The 26,513-nt window shown below is 46.6% G+C and overlaps 1 protein-coding gene across 9 annotated transcripts in view; it reads right to left on the bottom strand.

Moving 5' to 3' along the window:
- ERI3 (ERI1 exoribonuclease family member 3) overlaps positions 1–26,513 on the bottom strand; it is a 128,972-nt gene that overhangs the window by 42,922 nt on the left and 59,537 nt on the right. For all 9 annotated transcript variants that reach the window (XM_069479844.1, XM_069479846.1, XM_069479845.1 and 6 more), the window contains one exon: positions 19,879–19,951. In XM_069479844.1, coding sequence (XP_069335945.1) covers positions 19,879–19,951 — 73 coding nt within the window. The remainder of the gene's footprint in view (positions 1–19,878; positions 19,952–26,513) is intronic.

The following is a 26,513-nucleotide window of genomic DNA, read 5'->3' on the forward strand; positions in this document are numbered from 1 at the left end:
CCAGGCTCTTGGGAAGAGAAGTCACAGTAGCCCCTCCAGTCTCTGCCTCTATTGCCAATCCTTACCCAACACACTCTTGCCTCTCCCTTAGCCTTGCTTCCTCCAACTCCTCTCACCCTCCCCAAGCTCTTCCTCCCAAGGTAAGCCACCACTGGTCACCCAAGCCTGTGGGGTAAGCCTCATCTCTTCAGGGTGCTTTGCCATTCAGTTGAGAGAGACAACCCTAGACCCCAGTAAGGGGCCCATCTGGGAATCAGGTAGGAGTCAGACACAAAAGGGTCTTGGCAGATCAAGAAGCCAGATCCAAGTGATGCTTTTCCCTCACTCCCCGAGTACCTAGTTCTAGAACTCACTCCTCCAGGCAGCCAGTGGCATAGAGCAGGGAAGAAGAAGTTGGGTCCTAATGTGTAAAAAGCTCCAGCAAAGCAAAATCATTTACTCTTCGGTGCGACTGCTCAGCAGAGCTAATAAATCTTGCATGAGCAGGGCCGATTCTAATTTCCTAATATGAAAAGGCATTTGGATTGAGAGAGAGGGGGAGATAAAAGTGATTGAATCTCCAATAGTCCAGGTTACTGACAAGAAACATCCTGCTCAGCCCTGAGAGAAGGATGGCAGCACCCGCCCGCCTGCACACACCCATTCGTTCTGCCCCCTCTTGGCGCGATACATCTCAGTCTCTTCTATTGACAGGACGTGGCTTTAAACACAGTTACACAAGTTATCATTTCTGCCTTCTGATCAATCTGAATTTTCAGGACAATTACCCTCTTAATCAATGATTGCTATCAGCAGCCCCGCGCCTGGACGGATTTCTCAGCAAGGTAATCATGCCGCCAGGCTGGACGGCGCGTGCATAGGCAATGAAGCTCCGGGTGGGGTCTCCTCCCTCCTTCCTGAGCCCCCATATCCCAGCGCCGCTGCCAGCATTGAGGACAAGGACGGCAAAGTGTGAAGGCCACTTCAAGGAGTGGTGGGAATAGAAGGAAGGGGGGGTAGCCACCCAGTCAGCCTTCCAAACCATCTGATTATGGAACAAACCTATTAAAACTCTGGATTTACTGCCCACCACCCTGATGCATCTCCGAATGCCCTCCTGCCATCATTCCTACTTCCTAATTAGCCTAATAAAGCCCAATTCTAATTACAGGCTCAAACTATTAGGGTGAGTAAGTACAAAGAAAAGAGAACTATTGGTTTTGCTAATCTCTCAGAAGCTACTAGCTCTGTTCCTTTTCTCCCGCAGACCTGGTTCATGTGGGCTACTGACTGGAATGGCAGGGGCAGCTTCTTCTCCTCCTCAAACGCCCAAGCATCTGGAGTGATCACAAAGCCAGCCCCACCTTGAGCCAGGAGGCCACCCAGCCCAACGCTTCCTCCCTTCACAGTCCTCCCACAGATCCAGCCCTCTGCATAAAATAACCCAGAGCCCCCCAGGAGGAGAGGGAAGGAAAGGTGAGGAGTCAGTGCTGAGTTAGCTAGAGGCCATATTTGCCCCCTTGGGGGCAACTCAGGGAAGTTTCTCACCTGTTGTTGGGCAAGAACTTAACTAGAGAGGCCAACAGTGTACTGATAAGGACTCGGGCTAGGATACTGATGAATGAACTTATGCTCCAGCATAGGTGGCAGATATGGGTACACAGTTATACTCACGGCAGAGTGGGTTGTGGGATTAAAACAGGTCCCAACATTTTGCTATTACATCCCGAGAAGGAAAGAGAATTAGAAAACATGTGTGTCTTTCTTCATTGATGTTTACTGAGTGCTGCCCACAGGCTAAGTGGTGGGCACACAGCAGTGAACAATACAGCAGTGACTCCTAACTCTCCTGGAGCTCACAATCTGCTAGGAAAGACAGATAAGTGTAAAAAAAAAAAAGCAAAAACAATAAAGTGAACTTGCACATGAATGTTCGTATTAGTTAAAAAATGGAAACAACCCAAATGTCAATCAACAGATGAGCAAATAAAGTAAATGTGGTATATCCATATAATGGAATATTATTTGGCGATAAAAAGAAATGAAGTACTGATTTACGGTACAACATGGATGAAGCTTGACAATTATGCTGTCTAAAAGAAGTCAGTCACAAAAGGCCATGTATAAGAAATTCACAGAATTGCCAGAATAGGCACATTTAGAGAGATGGAAAGTAGATTTCTGGTTGCTTAGGGCTGGGGTGTCTTGGGGGAAATGAGAAGTGATTGTTAACGAAGTTTCTTTTAGGGGGAACAAAAATATTCTAAACTTAGATGGTAATGATAGTTGGACAACCCTCTGAATACACTAAAAAACAATAATTATACACCCTAAATGGGTGAACTGTATGACATATGAGTTATATTTCAATAAAACTTTTTATAAAAAAGTATACTATGACCAAAGAAGTGCAAGGAGCCCACAGCAGGCTCAGCAGCAGTAAACAAAGACAGAGGCTCTAGCACAGTGCCTAGCCCTCCAAAGGCACCCAGTATAGGAGATACAGGTATGTGAAGAGGGAGAAAAGTTCCATTGGGAAACTGGAAAAGCCTTCACAGAGGACATAAGTGGAGTTAGGGCTTGAAAGATAAGCAGGAGTTCACCAGGCAGGAATGCAGCAAAGGGCTTTCCAGGCTTGGAAGGCTTAGATGTGTACCATACAGGCTATTTTGGCACAGTTAGAAAAGTATTTTGGGTGTCTCAAAGGCCGAGCTAGAGAGCTTATACTGCATGCAATAGAGATCAAGAATTTTCAGGTAGAGAAGATCATTCTGGGGTTTGATGGTTCAGGCATCGGCAACAATGTGTCATAGCTGAAAGGGTATGGTTTTTGGAGTCACCATATCCAGGGCTTAAATCCTGAAGTCCTTCTCCCAATAAACTCTAATGACCAGTGATGGCTAGGATTTTGTCTATGTTACTCACTATTTTATCCTCAGTGCTTGGCAGAGTGCCCGACCCAGTAGGTGTTCAAAAGCCACTTACTGAATGAAAACGAATGAATGAATGACTATGCTGAATTCAATCCTATTTGTTGAACACCTGCCATAAACCTTGGCACTCTAGTTATACAGTGTGAGCTCTTCAAGGGTAGGGACCTTGTCCCAGCTCTGATCTCTGGCCTCAGTGCCTTACACAGGTTCTGTTTGGCACCGGGCAGGTACTCAATCTATATTTATTCCCTTCCCTTTCCTGGTCTAAGAGGTTTCTCTAAGGCCCAATGAATTCTTGGATAGGCTTGTTCTGAACCCCTCGCTGTGGCTGGCAAGAGAAAGGAAGCTGAAGCTGTAGGGATGGAAGGCTTCAATAGAGCTATAGGGGCAGGTGGTGGTGCCCATAGTATTTGCCCCAAAGCAACCATGGTGCTTTAGAAGGCCAGTAGACAATCTTGAGTCAGAAAAGCTGGTAAAGAACTGAGTGGGAATGACAGACCATTCCCACAGCTTGTTCTCAGAACCTTCTGCAGACTGTCCTGCACCCAAGGCAGTGGGTCTCCATGCAGGGAAGAGACCGGCATACATAGGTAAGGTGGAAATATAAGCTGTAAGACTTGTAGGTGGATGGGGAGGGGAAGATCTAAGCCTTATTTCCTAAGCATTCCATCCTGATCCTGAGATCTGCCATTTCCATATCTCCCTCTGGTCAGGAGAGTCCTTCTGACCACAGTATGAAGGGGCTCTTTAGTCTCCCAGCCCCCAATTCCTATAGGGCCTCCCCTCCCTTCCCTCCTTTTCCCTCTCTTTCTTTCCTGCAGAGCTTCCCTCAAGCCATAAAAATAAAATAAAACACAAACACCCACAGTCCAGGAGGAGGGCGTCAGACAGATAATGGGCATTTTATATCTTTTTATGACACTCCCCATAGGCAGCTCAGCAATCACAGCGCAATAAAGGCAGGCATGCAGCTTGCATAGTTAAACAACTGCCGGGTAATTAGGCACAGCAAACACACCACTGGGGAGGCCTCGGGCCTGCCCTGGGATCTGCCTGCAGCCTGCCTGCCTGCTTGCAGCCAAGTAGGTGCCAAGCCCAGGCCTAGCCCCATAAGACCTGGCTGTGGTGGTACTGGGGACAGACACTGGCAGCTGCCATATGCACACTTGGACTCATGCCAGTGCACACTCACAAGCACACTTGCCCACACCGACACACAAGCACTTCCTGAACAGCCAGCCTGGACTTCAACACCCCATGAAAGCTGCTCTTCTTTTTTAAGTAGGGTAACCTAGGGTCTCATGAGGGCCTTGCTTTAGGGCCTTTAAAGAAGTCACACGAGGCACGAGCAAGGACTAGCTCATCAGGGTAGCTCAAGGCTTATACAGTGGCACAGGCAGGAGGCACATGACACACAGACATGCTTACATGGATCTTCTGTCTCTTGTAAATTTCAACTCAGTATAGAGCTGAATTTGAAATAAATTATATTTCTATCACTGTACTTACCACTTCTATTGTATTTTTCCCCCATCTGTCTAATGACCCACCCATCTTCCCTACCAGACTAGGGGCTCTGGACAGGTAGAGATCAAGTCTGATTCACCTCTGAGTCCAGCTGCCGCCACCCACAGGACTTGAGGGACTGGCTGGTGGCTAGAGGCAAATATAGATGTCCTGGCCCAGGCAGAGCATAGGTCATTTGCTACCTGAGGCCTAGGTCCAAGCTGATCTAAGCCCAATCAAGAAAGAGAAGTTCTCACCAGCGTTGAGGCCACTGTACTGAGTCTACATATTGCCCATTCATTCTCCAGTGACTCAGCTAGTCAAATTCAGAAATTATAGGGATGTGAAGGCTAATGGGAGAAAATAAACAAAACACTGCTACAATCCCACTTGAAGACTGAGATAGCCAAAGGTTCCATCTACAGGAGCCATTCACATCAGCTCTGAGGAGTCAGCCAGGGAAAATTAAGGAACCCAAGCTCAAATCTTTCTGACAACAGACCAAGTCAGCTCACAGGAAGACCATGGGCTGACCCAGAGCAGTCCTATATGAATGTGAACACACATCTAGATACTTTTCCTGGTCTCTACCTGGCCAACACTCAGAGTCTGCCAAGACAACAGACAAATGGGATCAAAGGCCAGAGGAAAGGCCTGGGCTGCTCCCTACCTTTGGGGTACTAAGAGGGTCCCTCCTTTCCACCCCCAAAGCAACAGGGAGACAATAAGCTTCTCCTCACCCCATATTCTCATGGTGAAGCCCAAAGTCTAAAGGCATTCCACTTCAGTCCAACCCATGCCAGACCATGACAGGTGCCAACTATCTAAACTCCTCCGTAACAGCTGAGTCCCCTGGACCCTCAACTTCTTCCAGTGGGATAGTGGAGTAGTCCCAAGGCCAGAGATCATAGTAGGTAGGGGTGAAGAGGGACTTCTCCCACCTTCCTTGCATCTGTCTCATTTTTGGCTGGAAGCAAAAAGGGGAAACCTAAGGTACCATGAATGATCTCATAATGGCAAAGGTAGAAGAGATCATAAAAAGAAACTGCCTCATCCAACTTCCTTATTTGTTAGATGAGGAAACTGAGGCCTCAGAAAGGGCAAGAGACCCAACATCAGAGCCCATGTCTGTGTTTTCTAGCTTCATGGTCAGTCCAGAGTTCTTTGAACTGCACCACACTGCCCTCTAGAGACAAGGGCCTCATCTGCCCATCTCCAGTGCCTAGAATCAGACTACGAATCCCACCAACACCTTCACCCATTTTCCCATTTGTGGGCACATGCACATACCAGAATACACACAGACATACTCAGGCCTGCACAAACCTCCCCAGTTAGGGGGATACACTTCTTCAAACATACACAGACATGCATGTACATGTGGGTGCACCCTCTTACACACACAGATACCCATGAAATAGATGTCACTCTCAAAAGACCTGAGTATAAGGCCATTTCCTATCCTTCCCCAATCACTGACTTTCACTGACCAAACAACGAATAATGGCTGCTGTGTGTTTGTCTGGGCTTCCAGCTCAAACCAGGTGAAACCAGAGGAACAGTCTTCAGTTGGTATCTACTATGAGACAAGTGACAATAGAGAAACTGTAAGGAGAGAAACTGGATTTACATCCTCCTGGCCTTGGGCAAGCTTCTTAATCTCTCTGAGTCTCTATTTCAGCATCTATAAAACAAGAGCAAAGCCCTTTCCTTGCTGAGTAGCTGTGAGGATTAAATGCAATAATGTGTGTAAAGCATCTAGCACAGAGGCTGGCACCAAGTGGGGCCCCATGCATTGGTGTTCTATTACTATTGATACTGATAGACATGGTCAAACCTGCCTTTGCAGAGTTGCCTACAGAGCTGTGCGGGAGGGCTATGCCTCCTGCCTTCAAGGAAGTCTCCCTGTCTTTTCCTCTCCTTTTCTGCAACTCTTCCCAGTTTCCAGGGTCCAGAGTAGCAACAACAAAATCAAAAGAAAGAAATAAAAAAAAAAAACCCTGGGGAGAAGGCAGAGTAACTAAGTGTTCCCTTAGCTCTCTCACACTTAACAGAGCACCAATGAGTCCATCTCTCCGCTGCCACCACGCCCTGCCTCTCTCCCCAACTGTCCTCATCCTTCCACAGTATTTATGCCTCTATTAGCTTACTGAGGTCCCCCCTCTGCTTGCCTAGCTCTGCAGATTCAGAGAAGCAGCAGATCTAGTCCCTTTCCTCAAGTGGCTCATAGTCCCTCACAAGGACAGACCAGGCTACACACGGTAACCATGAGGTGTGGACTCTGGGCTACACTGGGCCCTGGTAACTGGCCCTGAGGGTTAGAGTACACATTCTACAGTCAGAATGCCTAGGTTGGAATCCAGGCCCCAAACAGATCCAGGAGAGCTCCCCATTCTCCCATGCTCCAAAGTGAGCTCAGAATTCACTTCCTCAAGGACACAAGAAAAAGACAGAGGGGGCTCACAGTGGGACTGGGACACAGAGGTTGTACCCCTTGACAAGACACAGAATCTCAGCAGCAGCCAGTCAGAGGCAGACAGACCCTGGGGCAGGCCTGGTTGTGAAGACCTATCACAGAGGGCCCTACAAGAACTCCAGGGTAGAGGTAGATCTGCAGCAGCTGCAGGGAACTTCAAGGGGAAGAAAGAATCCCAGCTGCCCTGAGCTGATTCTCACCTGCTTCTTCCCCCCATGTAGCCAGCCACACCCACCAGGGCTGCAGACCAAGGCAGGCTAGCTCCCTGGCTGAGGGTGTGCCAAGCTGCCCACCCACACACAGAGTACCAGCACTCCTCTAAGAGCTTCACAATATGGTCTAATCGATTCTCACACTGTCATTTCCCACATTTTACCATAAATAAGGATACAGAGGCCTTCTGCACAGGGCTCTCGGCCTGTCCACAGCCAACATGCTACAAGGCAGGTGGCCACTTCCTGCTAGCCCTGGCCCATAGGCTCTTTCTTCCTATGCTTGGACATAAACATGGCAGGTTCCTGGAGTTACTGCACCTCTCTTAGAGGGCAGCTTAGGCTAGCGCCACTTTTGACATTGGGCAATGATTCCTTACTGCACTCGCTGGCTCTCACTCTCACTGTCACTCTGCTTTTCCTTTGGTAAAAGGCACGGCTGGTCCACATCAGTAGCTTAAAAAAACCTGAAAACTACTGTTTGCAGTTCCCTATCCAGCAAGCTGTCTCACCACTTCAGGCCTTTGTTTACGCTGTTCCCTCTGCCTGGATGCCATTTCCACTCTGTCACCTGAAAACTTACTCAACTTTCAAGACTCAACCCCAGGGTCTCCTCACCAAAAACTTTCTTGACTTTCTTTCCCATACCCCAAGTAAAACAGACTCCTCCTTCCTTTGCACTGGAGGCAGCAGAGCAAAGCAGTTAAGACCCTGGACTCTGCAGTTTACTGCCTTGATTCGAATACCTGCTTCATCACTTACTAGCTGTTGGACCGTGTGGAAGGAACATAACTGTGCTGCAGTTTCCTCATCTGTATGATGGCTAATACTAGTACTTACCTTTTAGAGTTGTTTGAGGATTAAGTGACTTAATCCATATAAAGTATTTAGAGCAGACACTGTTTTTACTATTACTAATTATCTCCACTTTACAAATGAGGAAACCAAGGTTCAGAGAAGATAAGTAACTTGTCTAAGGTCATAACAAAGACAGATGATAGAGCCAGGAATTGCCTTGAGGTGAATGTGACTCTGCACTCCACTGGACATCTAGGCATGCTGATGGCAGCTGGGATCAAGGGCATGAGATGACAGACTCTTCCTGCGTGAGCTGAGGGTCAGCTAGTTTAAGGACAGCATTAAGCTCATCCTCCCTGATGCTTACATGAACTCTGCTTGGGGGAGTCTCTTTTTCCTAACTCCTGCCCACAAAGTCCTGTATGTCTCCTTGCCTTGTCTTCTCCCTATAGCCTAATCATCTTGTCTTTAGTGGTCAGTTCTGGGACAAGGGAAGGGTGGGAGCACAGTGCTATCATTTCATCCTTAGGTCAACTCTGGGAGACGTGTATTATTTTTCTTGTTTTATAGAGGGGAATACTGAAGTTCAAAGAAGTTAAGTGACTCTCCTAAAACCCCACAGTTAGTAAGTGTAGCATCAAGATTCTAAAATAGGCCTACTGGACTCCAGAGTCTAAGTTCTCTGTGAGATATTAGTCATCTTTGATAGGTTCAGAGAGGATCTTGCTCCAGATCACATAGATAGTTGGTAGCAGTATCTGAAGTCTGAGCCAGACTCATCTGGCTCCAAAGCTCTTTCTCTTGCACCAGTGATTTCCAGCCTGTGAGCCACCTCCCACAACCCCAGGGCCTAGTGTCACCTGAAGGCTAAATGAAGGGTAAGTCTCAAATACAGAGATACTTTTTTTCCAGGTTTTTGCAGACAGCACTATAATTAATAAAATACAAATCCATTTAAAAACCAATGAAATTTACTGTAGTTTTTTTCATTATATACTTTCTCTATCAGTATATACCCAAAATACAAGTTTCACCAAGTCTTGAAGGGGGATGTCTGTGAAGTTTTCTGATATCACTAAGGGCTCCTTGTCCTCTGCTTGCCTACCTCCCTAAGGGCTTTCTGAAATCACACTTAGGTACCTTTCCCAAGGTACTTTCCTGATCCTTGGTGTGTAATCTTTGTGTGGAATAACTGTCCAAAGGTCAACAGCAGCAACAGGAGGCAAAATCCCTGCCAGGACTTGAGTCCGATGAATGCTAAGAACTAACGCAGTCTCCAGCAAAGAGGACTCAAGTCCTGCGCTATGGAAGGAAGGAGTCAAGGAGGCTAGTTTGTCTTTCCTACCTTAAGCTCCAACTCCTTCCCTGCCCACATGCCTGAGATACATGGTCTGGGGAAAAGAGCATACAGACCTGGGTTCAAATCCTAGCTTCACCTCTTCCTGGCTACACGCCTTTACGCAAGTCACTTAACTTCTCTAAGTTTATTTGTCTGGGAAATCCGGCAGAGGAATAGGCATCTGGACTCTGGAGCTCATTAGGCCTGCCCAATATTCAGGGTGGATTCAATTGTGCTTGTTGATGCTGAGTGTGTGCCAGGTCCTGTGCTAGGCACTGGAGGTACAGAGATGGGTGGATATAGACCTCAACAAGCTCACAGTCTAGTAGGAAACAAAAATATGTAAGCAAATAATTACAAGAGCATGTGGTATGCTCAGTACAAAGTTCTGAAGCACACAAACAAGGTGATTTACTAGTTCTACCAGAGGTGGGGGACCGTCAGAGAAAGTGTCACACGAAAGGGTTCTGAAGGATGAACAGGAGTTTTTCCAACACACTGAAAGGGGAAAGGCAATGTAAGCAAAGGGAACAGCATAAGTCAATCGAGGTAAAACAGTCATGCATACTTGAAAAGCAGCAAGAAGTATGCTATGGCTAGAATGTTATGGAGGGACAGGAGATATGGAGATAGGGATGGTGCAATGAGCTAGATTATCTAGGCCCTTTGGTATCTTGTTCAAGAGAAAAGATGGAGCATAGCCTTTGATACCTACCCTCTTGGCTCTGGTGCTCTTCCTGTCAAAAGAAGTACCCTGCAATCACACCCTTTTCCATGCCTTTGATTTAAGAGTTCCTCTCCTGGCCCTGACAGTAAGGCATTTCTATCCCACAGATTATAACTCACTCTGGGCTATTATTCAGCTCCCCAGCCCTGGCCCTGCTGCAGTTAGTCCAAACATAATATCCTTCATGCATATATTATCTGTCTCCCTATTATCTGGAATCATTTCGGAATTAAATTTCAGTCCTGCAATATTGGCTTCAGGAGCGGCGCGCTTTATGGGCTAGTCAAAGGTTAGAATACCAATCAAAATAACAGTGCCGATGCAGCGAGACATTTTAATATTCCAAAACCCGGTAATTGTAAAAGGACATAATATTTTTTCCCTGATTACCCCAAAGGCAACACATGTTAACAAGGCGAGGGAAGGAGTGAAAGAAATTTCAGAGTTCAGACAGCTGTAAGACATATTTAAAAGAAAAGCCCAGGCTGGGCACTACACCATGGGGGCAGGGACAGGAGAAGGAAGGAGATATTCCCTCCAGCTCCAGCAGCCCCGGACTCCAAACACAGCACCGTTCCCTCCTCCACCTCTGGACTATACCCCAAGAGCTTATCCCCAATGGCAGATGTTGCAGAGGGTGGGATGAAAAAGGAAAGAACTCAGGATCTAATTCAGCAGCATCCAGCCCTCAAGACTGGCCCCTCCCAGTGTTCCAGCATCAAACCCAGCAGCAAGCACTCTGGGCTGCTCTCCCACTCACTCTCCCCTTATCTCATGCACGTACCTGTGCTCTGACCTCTCCCTCATTTACACGTAGTGCTCTGTGTCCTGGACTCTGCAAGTGCTTCTTCCCAAAGACAGCTAGAGGCCCTGATCTACCTAGCTCACAGGGCTGACTCCCAGCAGGATCCCAACCCACAATTGCCCACCGCCCCATGGACAATGCGGTGTACTTTGGATAATGCCAAAGACCTGGGACCACAGCCCCAGTCTGGTTCTGACCACTGAGTGGCCCAGAAATATCTGCCCTCAGTGCAAAGTGTCCCCCTCCAAAATAAAACAAAACAAACACCTTGCAGGACCCCCAGATAGTCACACCTCTCTTGGTTTTCATTTTTGTTTGGTCTTGTTTTTCCCAAATTAGCTCTGAATAGCCCCAGGGGAGGGGCTCTGTGGCTGGCACCTAGCAGCCATCCTTCTATAGAGTCCTAGCTTCTGTGAGCCTGCCTGTCACTTGGGCAGCTTTATGCCCACAGCTCCAAAAAAGGACCTGACTAGCAGAGTTTTGGATCGTCTCACTCCTGATGGCTTCCCAGCCAGCTCAGCCCACTCGCTGAAGCCTCCAATCTGTACCATCCTGACCTGATGACCTGCCTATGGCCCCTAGCAAAGAACTTCATTAAGGCCGAGAATTTATTCCTCCATAAGCCCTTAATTTATTACTGTACTGATTGGGACTCTGAATGCTCCAAGGTCAGGAAAAGTCGTACTCAATTGTAGACACCAACCCTCCCTTCAGCAGTTTCTCCTGCTGTCCCCTCCCAGGGAAGGGGGGGAGACAGAATCCTCCGTGGGGGGACCCAGGAAGGTCTCCTCCTCCTTACTCTAAGAGCTGGTCCCAATCCCACCCACTCCAGAGCACTCAGAAATCACAGCAGGGCATAGAGTCTAGAAGACAGAGGAAAAGTGGAGCAGCAATCTTCATATCCTAACATATCTGGGTCTGTTAAATTCTAGGTGGCCTCTATCCCTACAACTGCTGGGCATGACTGGCTGAGCTCTTTCTGCTGGGACTGACTCAGAATCCTCCAAAGGCTGCCTGTCTGCTTCTCCAAAAGTCCTCCTGTCTTAGTCTGTTTTGTGTTGCTATAAAGGAAATACCTGAGGCTGGGTAACTTATAAAGAAAAAAGGTTTATTTGGCTCACAATTCTGATGTCTGGAAGAGATCAAGATCAGGCATCTGGTGAGGGCCTCAGGCTGCTTCCACTCATGGTGGAAAGTGAAGGGGCGCCGGCTTGCACAGAGATCACACGGCACGAGAGGAAGCAAGAGAAAGATGGGAGGTGCCAGGCTCTATTTAACAACCAGCTCTCTCAAGAACTAACAGTGAGAACTCACTCAACTTTGAAGGACGGCACTACTCCATTCATGACAGATCTGCCCCGCCCCCATGACCCAAATATCGCCCATTAGGCCCTACCTCCAACACTGAGGATCAAATTTCAAAATGAGGTTTGGAGGGGACAAACATCCAAACCATAACATCACCCAATCAGGCCCAAGCATCAGTGGGGATTCCAGAAAATTCATGAGTGTGTGTGCACACACTTGCATGACTTGGTCTGAATGTACATGAACTGTATGTGTGTCGGTATGCATTTGTACATGTATTTATACACGTCTGTGCATATGCAGTAGGTAAACATATTTTATGCGTGCATGTGTACCTCTACAAACATCCTTATGGAGCGCTCATCCAACGTTTTTGTTTCTTGATTCCTTAACTATAATAACAGTTTCTTCTACCCAATATTAGCTACCCACTTCTATGGCCACACCTTGGAACCTGCCAACACCTAGAACTGCCCCATCTCTGAAATCACTCATTCAGACATTCTCTAACCAAAATCTCTCAACCTTCTGTCTGGCATGCTCAACTATACCCAGTATACCTGTTCCTCATCTTACTGGTACCTAACTACTTTTTCCATGTCCATCAGGCCCATTGCTATCTTCTCTTCCCTCAACATTCAGCTTAGATCCCACAGTCCCTCTTGTCACCTGCTGTCTTGTCAATATCTTTAACTCCCTGTTCTTTTCATTGTATCTCCTTGAGGAAAATCTCTACCCTGGATGAATCTAAATGTCTACTTCTTCCAGGCCCACAGCCAGGTAGCTGAGTTCCTCACAACAACCCTGTGCAGTAGTTGCTATTATTTTTTCCACCTTAAGGTTAAGAAAAACCAAAGCATAGAGCAGTGATGAAACTTATTCAACATTTTCACATTAGTATATGGCAGAGCTAGAACTTTAGTTTTGCCTGACTCTTTATGCTGAAGAGACAGAGAAAGAGAGTAAAAGAGTGACAGAAGAAGAGAGATCATGAGAGTGTGGTGTTGCAGAAACCAAGGAAAGGAAGTGTTTCAGAAGAGAAGTGGTCAGCTCAGAGACAGCCACACAACATAAAGACTGAAATAAGAGCACTGGTCTTAGTAACAACAACCTCTGTGACCTTGGTGAAAACTCTTGGGTGGCTTAATGGGGACAGAAGCCAAACTGGAGAGAATTATTTGAAACTGAAAAGTCATACAACCAAACAGAGTGGCTCCACCATGAATTAATGTTATCAACCTCAACTGGACCCTCAGCACTGCCTAGAAATCCTACTATACTTCTCAAGTCAGCTCACACATCTATTCTTTACTGAAACTACAACTATCCTCTCTACATTCCACAATCCTTCCCAGCCTTCCTCTCTCAGTCATCAGCAAATGACTTACCTTGTTCCATAGAGAAAAATCTCCTCATGGGATGGGAACTATCTCAACTTGCCACCACCAAATCTGCAAGCCTGCCCACATCCATCTGCACCCATCTCTTCTCCTTCCCTCCACTACAATGGAAGAGGGGACCTTCCTCCTGAAGAGACACACTTTCAAGAACCTGGGTTCTCCATGCCATCTCCTCTCACCTTCTTACAGACCTCCTTTATTGATTCTCTCTCACTTTTCTAGTTAGCTTTCCTTCTCTAACAGATTCTACAAAAAAGCACATGTCTTCCATCTTAGAAAACACAGCCCACCTGAACCCCACACCTGCCCCTCCCTTAGCTCTTATCCTTTCTGTCTCCTTCAAAGGCACATTCCTGAAAAAGTTTAAGTTTCTCTATCTCATCATGTCTCATTTACTCCCCGATTCTCTCCAATTTGGCTCCTGTCCCTATCATGCCACTCAAGAGTTTTCATCAAGGTCACAGGGTCCTTGTGCTCAATTTCAGTCTTCATGTTGTGCGGCCCTCTCTGAGCCGACCACTCCTCCTCTTCTGAAATACTTTCTTTCTTTGGTTTCTGTAGTACCACACTTCCATGATCTTTCTTCTTCTATCACTCTTTTACTCTCTTTCTCTGTTTCCTTAGCACAAAGAGTCAGGCAAAACTAAATTTAAGTTCTAGCTCTGCCACATACTAATGTGAAAATGTTGAGCAAGTTTCATCATTGCTCTATGCCTTGGTTTTCTCAACCTTAAAATGCAAAATACCAACTACTGCATAGTGTTGTGAGGATTAGATAACGTAGCTATGTTAGTGCCTAGCACAGCACTGTCCAATACAAATATAATGAAGCCACATATGAAATTTAGAATTTTCTAGTAGCCACATTACAAAGTAAAATGAAACAGATGAAATTATTTTAACATATTTTATTTAGTATATCCAAATATTTTGACATGTAATAAATACAAAAAATTACGAGATAGTGTGCATTTTTTCATACCAAGTCTTCGAAATCTAATGTATAATTTACACTTACTGCACATATCAATTGGGATACTAAATTTTCATAAGAAAGACTCTGTCTACATTTAGATTTTATATAATTAACAGTTTAAAATGTAGATTCACCAACCCAAGTTGTTCTAAACATAAGTTTTTCAAGAAAGTTTTTAATTTACATTTAAATTAATTAAAATTAAATAAAAATTAAAATTTGTTCAGTCATACTAGCTACATTTCCAGCGATCTATTGCCACATGTGGCCAGTGGAAACTATATTGGACAATACAGGTCTAGCACACAAATGCAATCAATAAATAAGAACTATTATTATTACTATTACTATTAGTGACCACTCCTTCTCCTCCTGTTTTTGACTCTTCCTCCTCTATCTCTCAAATGTTGGTATTTCTTAGTGTTCTGTCCTAGGCTTTCTTTTCTTCTCACCCTATACATTCTGCTTGGGCAATCCCATCCACTTCCATGCTTTAGTTATCATTCAACACCAATAACTCCCCCAAATCTGTATCTCTTATTCAGACTTCGCCCCTGAACCCCAGACCTATATACTCAACTGCTTCCTCAATAGTTTAACAAGAATGTCTCAAAGGCATCTTAACTCAATGTGCCCCACCCTGAATTCATCTTCTCTTCTAACCTTAAAACTTCTCCTTCTTCCATTATCTCAGTAAATTCATTCCAATTCACCTAGTTACTCAAATCATAACTTCTGAGGTCACGATGGTCTCACATCCTCAACCCTCACAGCCAATCAATCATCATTTCCTCTTTATTATACAATCAGTGCTGCTATAACACTCACTATGAAAGAGCAAATTTGTTCCAATGCAAGTGATGTATTAGGGAACAATTTAGCGTAACACAAATTTTACATATGTTTATTGAAATTTTGTCCATGAGAAACACTGGATAAACATAGGAAACTATATTCAGCTGAACAGAGCTGTGTAGGAATATACAAAACACGTCCATGTACATACCTCCAACGTCAACCAGCTAGCTTGATCATGACATGCTACAGAACACATTCATCTGGTTACAACTTTCCATCTGATTTCACACTATCTTCTTCTACCATTTCACAATAACGCACAATCTACAACCCTTGTCATGCCCATTTCTACAAGCAAAGTATGGGTCTTTTTCAAGGTAAAGTGCCATATTTATTGTAGTATTTATGTATTTCCTAACCATTTAACATGTGTAAAACTACCCTACCATCTTTATTAGATTCCTAACTTTTTTTAATGTGTCACTGATGAAGTTTTTGAGTGTTGTACTCCTAACAAAATTTGTACTGCACAACTTTCTGTAGCATGGTGATTTTCAGGAACCTATATGTTGCATTATAACAGAACTAACTATATTGTTTAACACTCAGGAATCAGTCCATTTCTCTACATTTCCATTGCTATCAGTTTAAGCCAAGTAACTATCATCTTTCACCTAGTCTACACCAATGATCTAATTCTCTGGTTCTCAACCAAGGACTAGTTCCCCACTTCCACCCCATCCACTGGACATGTATGGAAGTGGAATATGTTTTTTGGCTGTCATATGACTTGAAGAGGGACACTACTGGTATTCAATGAACAGGGGCTGGGGATGCTACAAGTTCAGCAATATCACCCACACAATGATTTGTCCCACCTGAAAAATGCCAAATGCAGCCCCTTCAAGAAAAAACAATAACTAGTCTCCTAAATCTGGTCACAGCTCTCTCTACATTAAAGCCAGAGAGAGCATTTATAAAATGCACATCAGATGATGCCTCTCCTATGTTTAATACCCTTTAATATCTTCCCCTTACCCTAAACATAAAAGTCAAAATCAAAGTGTGGTCTATAGGCTCTTGCCTCCCCCTCCAGCTTCACCTCATGCCATTCTCCTCTTGCCACCTTCAGAATGCTTTAGGCAGTCATTCACTCAACAAATAATAAGCGTCTATGTGCTACGAACTATTCAGAGTGATGGGGATAGACCAGTGAACAAAAGAGAAAAAAATTCTGTCCTCCTGGAACTTACATTCTAGCTCCATGAAGCTGTCAGGCTTCTACTTCCCTCAGGGCCTCGACACATGCTGTTTACTGTGCTTAGCCAATTCCTACGCAACCTCAGGTCTCAGCTGAGACATCCTTCCTTAGGGAACTATTCTCTGACCCCATCCCACTAAGGCATTTCCTTATTATATGATCTATGACCCTGAATCATTTAGTGTTACTCAATGCAATTGAAATTATTTGTTCAACATCCACATTTTCTGTTATACCCCGAGGATCTCACACAGTACCTGGCACACAGAAGGCACTCAAGAATATTTGTTTATTGAGGAAGTTGTATATGTTTATCTCTGTGCATGTGTCTTCACACTTTATGAATACATATTTATTTAATAAATACATTCATATCCGGGTATATTTCCAAATATTTCTGCAGGTGACTGTGTTTATATGAATATGTACACATGCATGTGTGGACATGGACATATAATTTTAGAGTATTCTCACTTGGGTGCATTCTTTCACATGAGTACATGTGTATATTTATGCATGTGCGTGTGTGTGTGTGTGTGTGTGTGTGTGTGTCTGTACATTCTTCCAGGCCCTCAGTGACAGCTCTGACCTCCTGGAGGGAACTGGGAGCAGGGCCCCAAGTCCTCTTTAAGATGACAGCTCAATAAGAATATGAGATCATTCAATGACATCCCAAATGTCAGCGAACACTGGCTTGCTCCACTCTGCTACAGGGGAAGTAGGTGGAGGCAGGAGATGTGGAAACCTGGCAGTAGAAAAGTTACTATTTCCTAATGCGACCCACACCATTTGTGGAGAGGAGAGGGCAGCTGAAAGAAAGGCCTTAGGAAATGAGGATGGGGAATTCAGTCCCAGCTGCTCACTCACTCAGGTGGCTAATCAGACCAGGACCCTCTCTATCTTTTTTGGCAGCAAAACTCTGCTAGGGAAGTTGAAGAAGAGAGGACAAAAAAGGGAAGGAGGAAAGATAAAGTAAGGTCAAGGACCAGAGAGGACCCTGTCAGAGCCTGGGTCACATGGGGGGAACAAGGCACAGAGTAAGGCTTTTACATAATACTTCTGCAACCTTGGCAATAACCTCTCTGGCTTTCCTTCTATCATTACTCTTCTTAAGGGAGCAGGACTCTTAGTGCAGCCTGCACTAAGTCACACAGCATAAAGGTCAGAAAGATTATCATGCCCCCGGGCTTCCAGGATTCTGTGGCCTGTGTCTCCAAAGGAAAGGGCTATTCCAGAGTTAGGCCATCTCTCCTTTCGGACACTTAAGCACACCTGGAACATGACATGACTGGAGTATAAAGAGGAAGGGGTTAGACCCTTTGTTTTTCCCAAACCTGCTAAGTTTACCTCATGAGAGGAAATTACAAGGCCAACTGGGAACAGGGTTCCCAGTTTCCCCTCGTACCCATTCCCACCCTCCACAGCTCAGCACAGTCTGGCAGAGAACCAAGCTGAACAGACTCAGGACAGCCTGCCTCCACCCCTTTGGGTCCAGTAGCCCCAAGGTGGCCCTGGGTGGCAACGTTACCACACGGGTCGGCTGCCTTCCTGCCTTTCTGCCAAGGAAGCTAGAGGCAGGGAGCTAGCCATACACCAAAAAGTCTAGTGAACTTCACAGAGTAATTGTTCATGGTCAGCGCCTGCCTCGCCTGGCCGGGCCTTCACATTGCATTTGCTGAGGCCAGCAAGCAGCCTCGGATGTGCTCTGACAGCTGGCGCGCGCGGTCTTCCAGGAGAGCATGCCTAGCCACACCCACACTCCTAGCCCCACCAAGCCCCGCCTGGGAGACTCTAAGGAGCCAGTTCTCAAAGATGAGTTAGTCAGCCGGCAATTATTCACTAGCACATACTCTATACCTAGCCCCGGTCTAGCCACCAGGGACACAGAAAACCACATTCAGTCTCTGTGCTCCGGATGGACGTGTCTGGAAGAAAACACATACGGACTCAGTTTCAACTGAGACAACTGATAGCCCAAGTGCCAAAGAGCCTCAAAACTGACTGCTGAGCTTCTTAGCAGATGTGATACCTGAGTTGAATCTTCAAGGAGAAGGAATATGCCTGAAGAAATATGCCTGGGGGACAATTCAGACAGAAAGACAGCCACAGGCTGAGGCCCGAGGCTAGGGCAGAGCCCAGCCTCCTCAGCCAAAGAGCAGTAGTAAGCGGCAGTTGCTCAGTTGTATGGGAGATCAACAGGAGAGGTGGGTAGCGGTCAAAGTGCGGACAAACCAGAGTGCAAAGGACTTTACAAATGCTGCTGCAAAGCATGGAACTAAGTCTAAGGTCATTCTTAGTGTGGCACAAATACTTTCACACACCAAAAGCATGCTGCTCTCCCTGCCAAGAAAGCATTCTCTCCTCCTCGTGTCCATATCCCTCCTTCCTTGAATGCTCAGTTCAAAACTCAAATCCCTGTAATACCGAGGCTGGCCCCCCAGTGGGCTCTCTCTTCTCTGAGGCTCTGGAGCCACTACCTTCTCTGAGCTTCCTGGAGTCACTAAGCTGACTGGTGGCATAAGGTTCCTGAGGCTGCTCCAGGGCTGTTGTCCTCAGATCAAAATGACTTACGAGAGTGAGTCTCCCTAGTGGACTGGACCTCCTGGAGCAAAGATCCCCCCAGAGCAGGGACCTGGGTTGCCTAGTCCTACACATCCTTTCTTCTGCTAATCTAGGAAGTACAGCACACACTAGGACAGTGTAGATTTCCGGGTGATTCATTCTCTGCCAGGACCCACCATCATACCTACACAAGGTCTTTGCCAGCCCCCAGCTTCATAGCAACTCTCCACGTGCTTGTTGCTGTGTGAGTGCCAGCCTCCTCCCTCATGCCCAAAGGGAATTACATTATAGTTTCCATGGCCCTTCCTCACAGAAGCAAGGCTCCACTGGAGCTCGGCTGGACCAAAGCCAGATTGAATGAACTCCAATTCCCAACCAGAGGGAGACACCAGGCCAGTCAGGAGGTTCAGAGGCCACACTCATGATGACATCAAAGGAGAATACTTTCCCAGAGGCTCAGCTAGCGCCGCATCTCTCCTAGAGACAACACAGCTCAGCCCAGAGATTCAGCTCTGGGCAAGACTTCACTGGGACTTCTCTGCATGTCTGGGTGACACCAACTAGGGTAGCAGCATGCTCCACCCAGCAGACTGGTCCCCAAGCAGCTCCCCACTCTCAGAAATAACCACAACATTTCAGTGCATATTAGCTAGGGAGGAGGAAGGAGGGATGTTAAGAAAAGAGAAGAACAAAACAGAAGGGGAAAAAGAACAGAGAGAAGAAAAGAAAGCAAGGGAGGGGAGCTCTGAGGCCCAGGAGAAACAGAGGAAGCACCCAGGCGGAGCTCACACACAGTACCTTTTTCAGATTAATCCACTGCTTGAAGTAATCCGCCACTGGCAAGCCCAAGTACTGGCACTGGCCTGGGAGCCTACAAAAAAGGGAAGAGAGAACAAGTTGGAAACACCCATGTCCCAGGTATGGAGACTTAGGCTAGGAAGTCCAACAGAGTCTACAGGACAAATAGACCCCAAAAGGCCAATCCATTAGCTGTGGTTCCCACCCCACCCAAGAAAGGGATCCCACCTCCAGCACCGTGGATACTGGGCTCCAGATCCAACCCTCAGAGCCAGATATGAGAGCCCAGAGACTCTGTTCAAAATAATACCAGCAGCTACTATTTTTTAGTAGCTTACAGTGTGCTAAGAACCTTACTTACCTTTTCACATTTAAATCTTCAAAGTGATGCTGTGAGGTAGGTACTACTGTCTACAGTTTACAGATGAGGAAATGAGACTTGGAGAGGTTACCCAAGGTCCCACAGCTAAAACATGACAGTGCCAAGAACTGAACCCAGTTTCTGAACCTGACTCCAATGTCTATGTTCTTTCCATGCACCAGTTTGTTGTTGTTGTTTTGTCACAGCAGAGAGGCAGAGAGACAAGACAGGAGGAGAGAAAGAGCACATGATTTAGAGATAGATGGGTGCCGGATTCAGCTCACATTTAAGCCTCTAGCTACAGGCTTTTTTTCAGATAGAGAAGAGACCACACAGAAGAACAAGAAGAGGTCAGAATTTAAACCAAGGGTCTGTTCTTGCTTTTTTCTTTAAGTTAGAATTTACTCACTAACTCCCCCTCTACCTGATGATGCTGTTTCACCCATACAAATCTATTCAACCAAACATGCACTGATGCCTAATGGGGGTCAGGAACTTAGGACTCAAAAAGTAAGACTTAACCCCTGTCCCTAAAGGGCTCGGTTTGTTCAGAAGAATGGACAATGAAAGAAAGAGACAAATACACCCTTATGTTGCAGCATGGGGGCGCAGGGAAGGATGGAGGAAGACGATGCCAGAAATATCAGCCAGGAAAGATCACAGTTTTCTTCCTAAGAGAAGAACTTGGCCACAGGCAATGGAGAGCCTCTGAAGAGTTGTGATTTACCAAGATTGTTCTGGGGGCAGCAAAAACAACAGACTAAAAAGGTAGGGCAGTAGCCAGGCAAGGAGAGACAGTAGTGGTAGAGACAGCAATCAAGGAACAGACATCAGAGATGTAAGTAAAGCCCTCGTGACCAAATGGGATGTGGGGCCCAATGAGAGAACACAGTGGAGCCCAATTCAAAGGTGCATGGCATGGTTAGCTTCACGCCACTTGCTAAGATAGATACAAAGAAGGAGGCAGTAGTACAGAGAGCATATTTGACACCCACAGCAGGCCAGCATTTAAGTCAATTTTGTTATTGTTTTTTTTTTCTTTTTTTTTTAGCCCCACTGAACTCTGAGGAATTATTATTGTTTTAAAATTCTCTACATGTAGTGTATGCCCTTTTTGCCCAAACTGGGGTGGGGGGCGGTGTGACTGCTCCCACTGCCTCACCCTCAGCACACCACTGGAAGGAAGCAGGAGTTTGGGAATACACGTCTGACACATGGTGAGCACTCAATGCCTGCTGAGTTTGAGGTGCCTAGGGAGACATCTGACAGTGGAATGATATCTACAAGGCAGCTCGATATCCAGTTTTGAAGAGAGGTCTGGACTAAGGATATAGATTGCTGAATCATTTGTCTAATTTAAGTAAAACTAAAGCTGTGAGAGTAGGTTAGATCACTTGGAAAGAGTGTAGAGATAAGCAGAGGGCCCCGGCTAGTGCCTTGTAAGTTTTATTGAGCTGAAATGAAACCAGGCTGCCTCTATCAGACCATCGTCATACACAAGAACTCACTGCTTTATGCAACAGCCAGCTCTAACTTTAGACTCAATTCTTAGAATGTCCTTCCTTAAATACTAAACTAAATGAGACTGCATATCAGCTCAGCAAAAAAAAAAAAAAAAAAGTAAACTAAAATCTGTCTCCCTGTAACTTCTTCCCATGAGTCCAAGATATGTCTTTAGAAATGACAGAAAACAAGACTTCAATTTCTTCCTTGTAGAACACTTCCAAGATGTGAGAGTCCAGAAAGCTCTTCCAAGAGTTTCCTACTCCAGGCCACATACCCTCAGTAACTTCAAGAGTTTCTCAGGCCAAGATGATGAAGGGGCATCCAGATAGATGTACCCACTTGAGATGAAGGACCAAGAATAAGAGGAAATCATACTAAGTTTTTCAGAATGAAAAGTAACTTTAAGAGCTAGAATGTGGCTGCCTAAGAAGCAGAACTGTAATCTGACAATAATTTTATTTCCTTCAACCTTTCTTTATTCCTCATCCTTGGAATTTGGAAAATGCTTGCTGGGTAATTTTAGAAAACTAACATTCAGGTCTGTAAGTGAAGGGAGCCACCAGAAGCAGCATGATCTGCAAAGGAACAGATCAGGGGCACTGGCCAGCAAAAGGTAGGGAGCCCCTATCTTCTCCTTTAACCAACCCCAATACCCCCTGATTCTTTTAGTTGACACAGGCCAGGAGTCCTGTTGGCTCAGCTCTGGGAGGGGCTCCCTTTTCAGAATTTCAAGGGTAGACAATAGCTGTAGACATTTCTACCCAGTTAGGAAGGGTCTAGTGTAGGATCCTGAGTCCTCCTCTTAGAGACTTACACCAGAGGGGCCACCTTGAAGACAGACCAAATAGATTGTCAGGCTGGATACTCAGCCTTAGATATGGCTCAGCACCAATCCTGAGCACCCTTCTGTATCCCATGTTTCACTGGGGGCACCTGGGGACTACAACTCTCATTCAGGGGCTCTAGTCATTGCAGGTACCCATGCAGTTTGCAGACTCACTTACAGGCATTCAGGTTGTTGAGTAGTCCTCTGGGTGGTCCTACCCCTATGACTCCAAAATATAAGCAGTACAGATGTGGCAGGGCCCGGCCCCATCTTCGCCACAGGCACAGAGGCAGATGCCAAAACTTGAACTCCCAGGTGTTGTGGGAAGACAGCTACACATCTCTATCACACACCCCTACCCCAGCTTAGAGGACACCAAGATGATGTCTGTGAGGAAGGTGGGTTACAGTGGTTGTCACCCCTTACACAAAAGAGGAAACCGAGGCTCAGAGAAGAAGAATTTGCTCAGTCATACAACAAGCCAAAGATCGAACTAGAAATGGAATCTAAGGCTCTGACTGCATAGGCATCAGTTGCATAAGATGCACTTGGAGCTCTTTACATTCCTGGGGAGGCGAAGCCTGGGGCCTTAGAGAGCCCATGGTGGTCACTGCTCAAGGTCACACCTGGGTTCAAAGTTCTTAGGAGCCAAAGGCTAGGATCAGCAGGGACCAGTGGGTACATGGTTCCACCAATTTGGAAACAAAAAGGGCAAAAGACCCCCTGACTGAAAGGGTCTGAATGCTGTAAGTTCTTACCAGATACTGATCCCAAGAAAAGAGCCACTGGCAGTGCGCCCTGGACTAGCCTGCGGGCACGAACGTGCAAGCAGGTTTATGGTGCCCAGGTCTCTGTGCAGCTGGATTCACTGGGCACAAAGCTCCCCCAACTGCCCAAACATCATCTGGTCATGCTTATTACTGTTGCCCAATGAAATTTTATGCACCGAGTCCACAGGTGTGATTTCCCCTTCTTTATGAGGGTCGGAATGACATCACTGATGGCCAATAGAAAAAAGCCAATTATGTCCAGGCCATAAAAAGGAATGAGATTTTTTTTTCAACCAAATCAAAACTTCCTTCAGCTTCATGAATGCAAGGGGCCCCTTTAAGGAAGGGCCCCCCAGTCCTGCCTGTGGGCTCTAAACTGAGGCACATGATTGCATTTCAAATAGGGCCAGAAAGGGGCTCCACCCTTGGCATTTGCCTGTGGCCCTGCTCTTATCACACTGGTCCCTCAGGGTCCTCAGAACAGAACATCAAACCCTATTCTCAGACCCTGACTTGCTCCTCACTACTCCATCCAGGGGAACATTAGAAAAGATGGGGTACTCCTCAAGTCCCTTGTTATTCCTTTTGAATAACAAAAAAGAAAGCACAGAGCCCTTCCCTTACTTAGAAAGAAGGGAACAATATAGTGGGAACAGGATTGTAAGAAACTGCCCCCCCAAGCACACAGCACAAAGCAAAAGGAGCCCAGTCTTCCCCACCCCACCCCTCATTCAGCCCTACCACCTGCACCCGAGCCACTCTGGCGGGGCCCAGACAGCCCTGATGGCAAACAGGTGTGGCTAGCTTGGCGCCAGCCAAGACAGGGGAGTAGCTCATTAGGGAAACACCCCCCCTCACTAATGGGTATGGCCAAGGTGGAGCCATTGTGAGCGGAGCTCAGCTTTGAAGATTAGGTGGAACAGAGCTGGGGGGAGAGCTGCCAGGCTTGAGGCAAGGAGACGAGCACATCCATGGAGGTCTGACCCACAGACTGGCAGATGGACACCAACAGTCAGGACTAGCAAGAGAGCAGGCACCAGCACTAGAAAAGGTCATGGACAATATTCCTTACATGTTTTTATCTCTTCAAGTCTTAGGGACAGACCCAACTCAGGGAGATGTCACTCTCAAGTTTAGCAGATTCGAGCCCTTAAAGAGGAGGGGGACCAGCAGACTCTGGAGCCACCTGTGACCCTTTCTGCCTCTCAGGGAAGGCTGTGGGACCTAGATGTTGGAGTGGATGTGGGCTGTCAGTCTTGTGCTCAACAGTCTAGGACAGGCATATACTGTTCACCTGCGGGAGCAAACTATTGTGTTCCTATGACATAGGGGGGTGTTGGGGGACAAAGGTGAACAGAAGAGGAGAGGCTCTGTCTTCTTCAAAGTCATCATTGGACCATGGCGGCACAGAAGGCCCAGCTACCGAGTAGGCCAGCAACAGCCTGCCAAACAGCCAGATGGAAGATCCTTCCACAGGACACCTATGAGGGATGGGCGGGGCTTGTTTCCATGCACAGTTTCCACACTGGCTCATTTCAAAGCATGCTGTCCCTAGCTGTCCTGCATCTCAGAACTGTCACGATTTTCTAGGCTCCTCTCCAAGTCTGGAGCCTCAGGAAAGGTCCCATTCCCACTGGATCCAGGCTGGGAGTCCTATCTAGCCAGAGCTCCCATAGTCTGCGTTTTGTGAGTCTGCATCCAGCACACACATGTTACCCAGCCTAGGCAGCATTTCGCTGGGACACAGCTCTTTGTCTCTTCTGTTTCTGTTCCCCCACCCAGAGGAGATAAACAGACCCCGGGTGATAAACGGCCCGCCTTTCACGATCACTTTTCCTCAAGTTGAGGAGAGTAGCTGGTGATGGATGGGCTGGAATTTGGTTATCAGGAAGGGCTGTCAGCCAGAGGTGCCTATCTCCTCCCCCACTACGCAGGGCATCATTACACTGTGGCATCAAGGTAAAATATGACCAAGGGGAGGGAAGGAAGAAAGAGGGGAAGGCTGAGCTTACACATGGAGCAAATTGAGCAACAATGAGAGCAGGCACGAGGCTGGGACGTTAGTTATCTGCCCGTGACACCTTTTATCTCTGCACAAATTGGTCCTTCCTCCCCCACCGCATCCTCTTATACAAACAGAGGCAGACACAATGTGTCACCACTGCAATAGCGTAGCAATTTAACCCGAATTAGTGAGGGGGTCAAGCTAGGAAATAGGGGTTTCTCATTTCAACAGGTTCCTCAGTCTCAGCTCTGAAGCACCACATTGTGGGGAGGAGGGTGGAGAGAAAGCAGACTTATAATTGAATTCACTCACTTGGCCGCTGCTGATGTATAAAAAATTAATGCTCGAGCCTCCTACTTATCAAAGCTGGTTAGTATCCATCTCACCTGCACGAAGCACCATGTCAGGAGACACAGCATGGCCCATCCCAGGCAGGCCCAGCACTCGTGCTTCTAGCCAATGTAGGAATCTGGCAGAACAGGAAGGAGGGAAGGTGCTGTCCAGAGCCATCAGCCCCCCAAGCCAGAACTCCCTGCTAGAAGCCCACAGGACAGGGTGCTGGGGAAGGGGAGGTTGGGGTCTGGGGCTGTTATAGGAGCTGATGACATTAAAGATGATTCTTGACAGTTCAAGAATACACTTGAACCTACAGAGCATTCTGGCTCCACCCTTCAACAGGAAATGTTCAGGGTGTTTTACGAGTAACCCCTCCCCACCCCCTAGACACCCATATACACTGCTGTGCCTGAAACTGGGGATACCAATGGCAGCATTGGTGGCACTGACAAAGCAAAAGAGCAGGGAAGAGAGGAGGACCCTGGCCTACTCCCCAGGCACCTCCCCTACTAAGGGACCTGGAGCTGGAAAGGCCCCTGATGGTGAGGAGTGTAGTTCAACCCCCATCCAGCACCACAGCTCCATTACACTGAGAGACAACATGGTCAAGTGACCGTGTATCCTTGGGTAAGTGACATCACCTCCATGCTCTGTGAGGGTTTAAGGAGCCAGTCAAGGCTCTATAAACAAGGTTGCATGGAAGGGATTCTGGCTATAAGGAGATCAACTGAGACCAAACCTACACTAGCCTTTGGAGATGCTTCCAGACCACCTGCATTGAGAAGACAGTGCTTTAGTCAGAAAAAGAATACTGGAGAAGGCTTGCTAGGA

The sequence above is a fragment of the Eulemur rufifrons genome, chromosome 8, assembly GCF_041146395.1.
Source record: "Eulemur rufifrons isolate Redbay chromosome 8, OSU_ERuf_1, whole genome shotgun sequence".
Taxonomy (NCBI): Eukaryota; Metazoa; Chordata; class Mammalia; order Primates; family Lemuridae; genus Eulemur; species Eulemur rufifrons.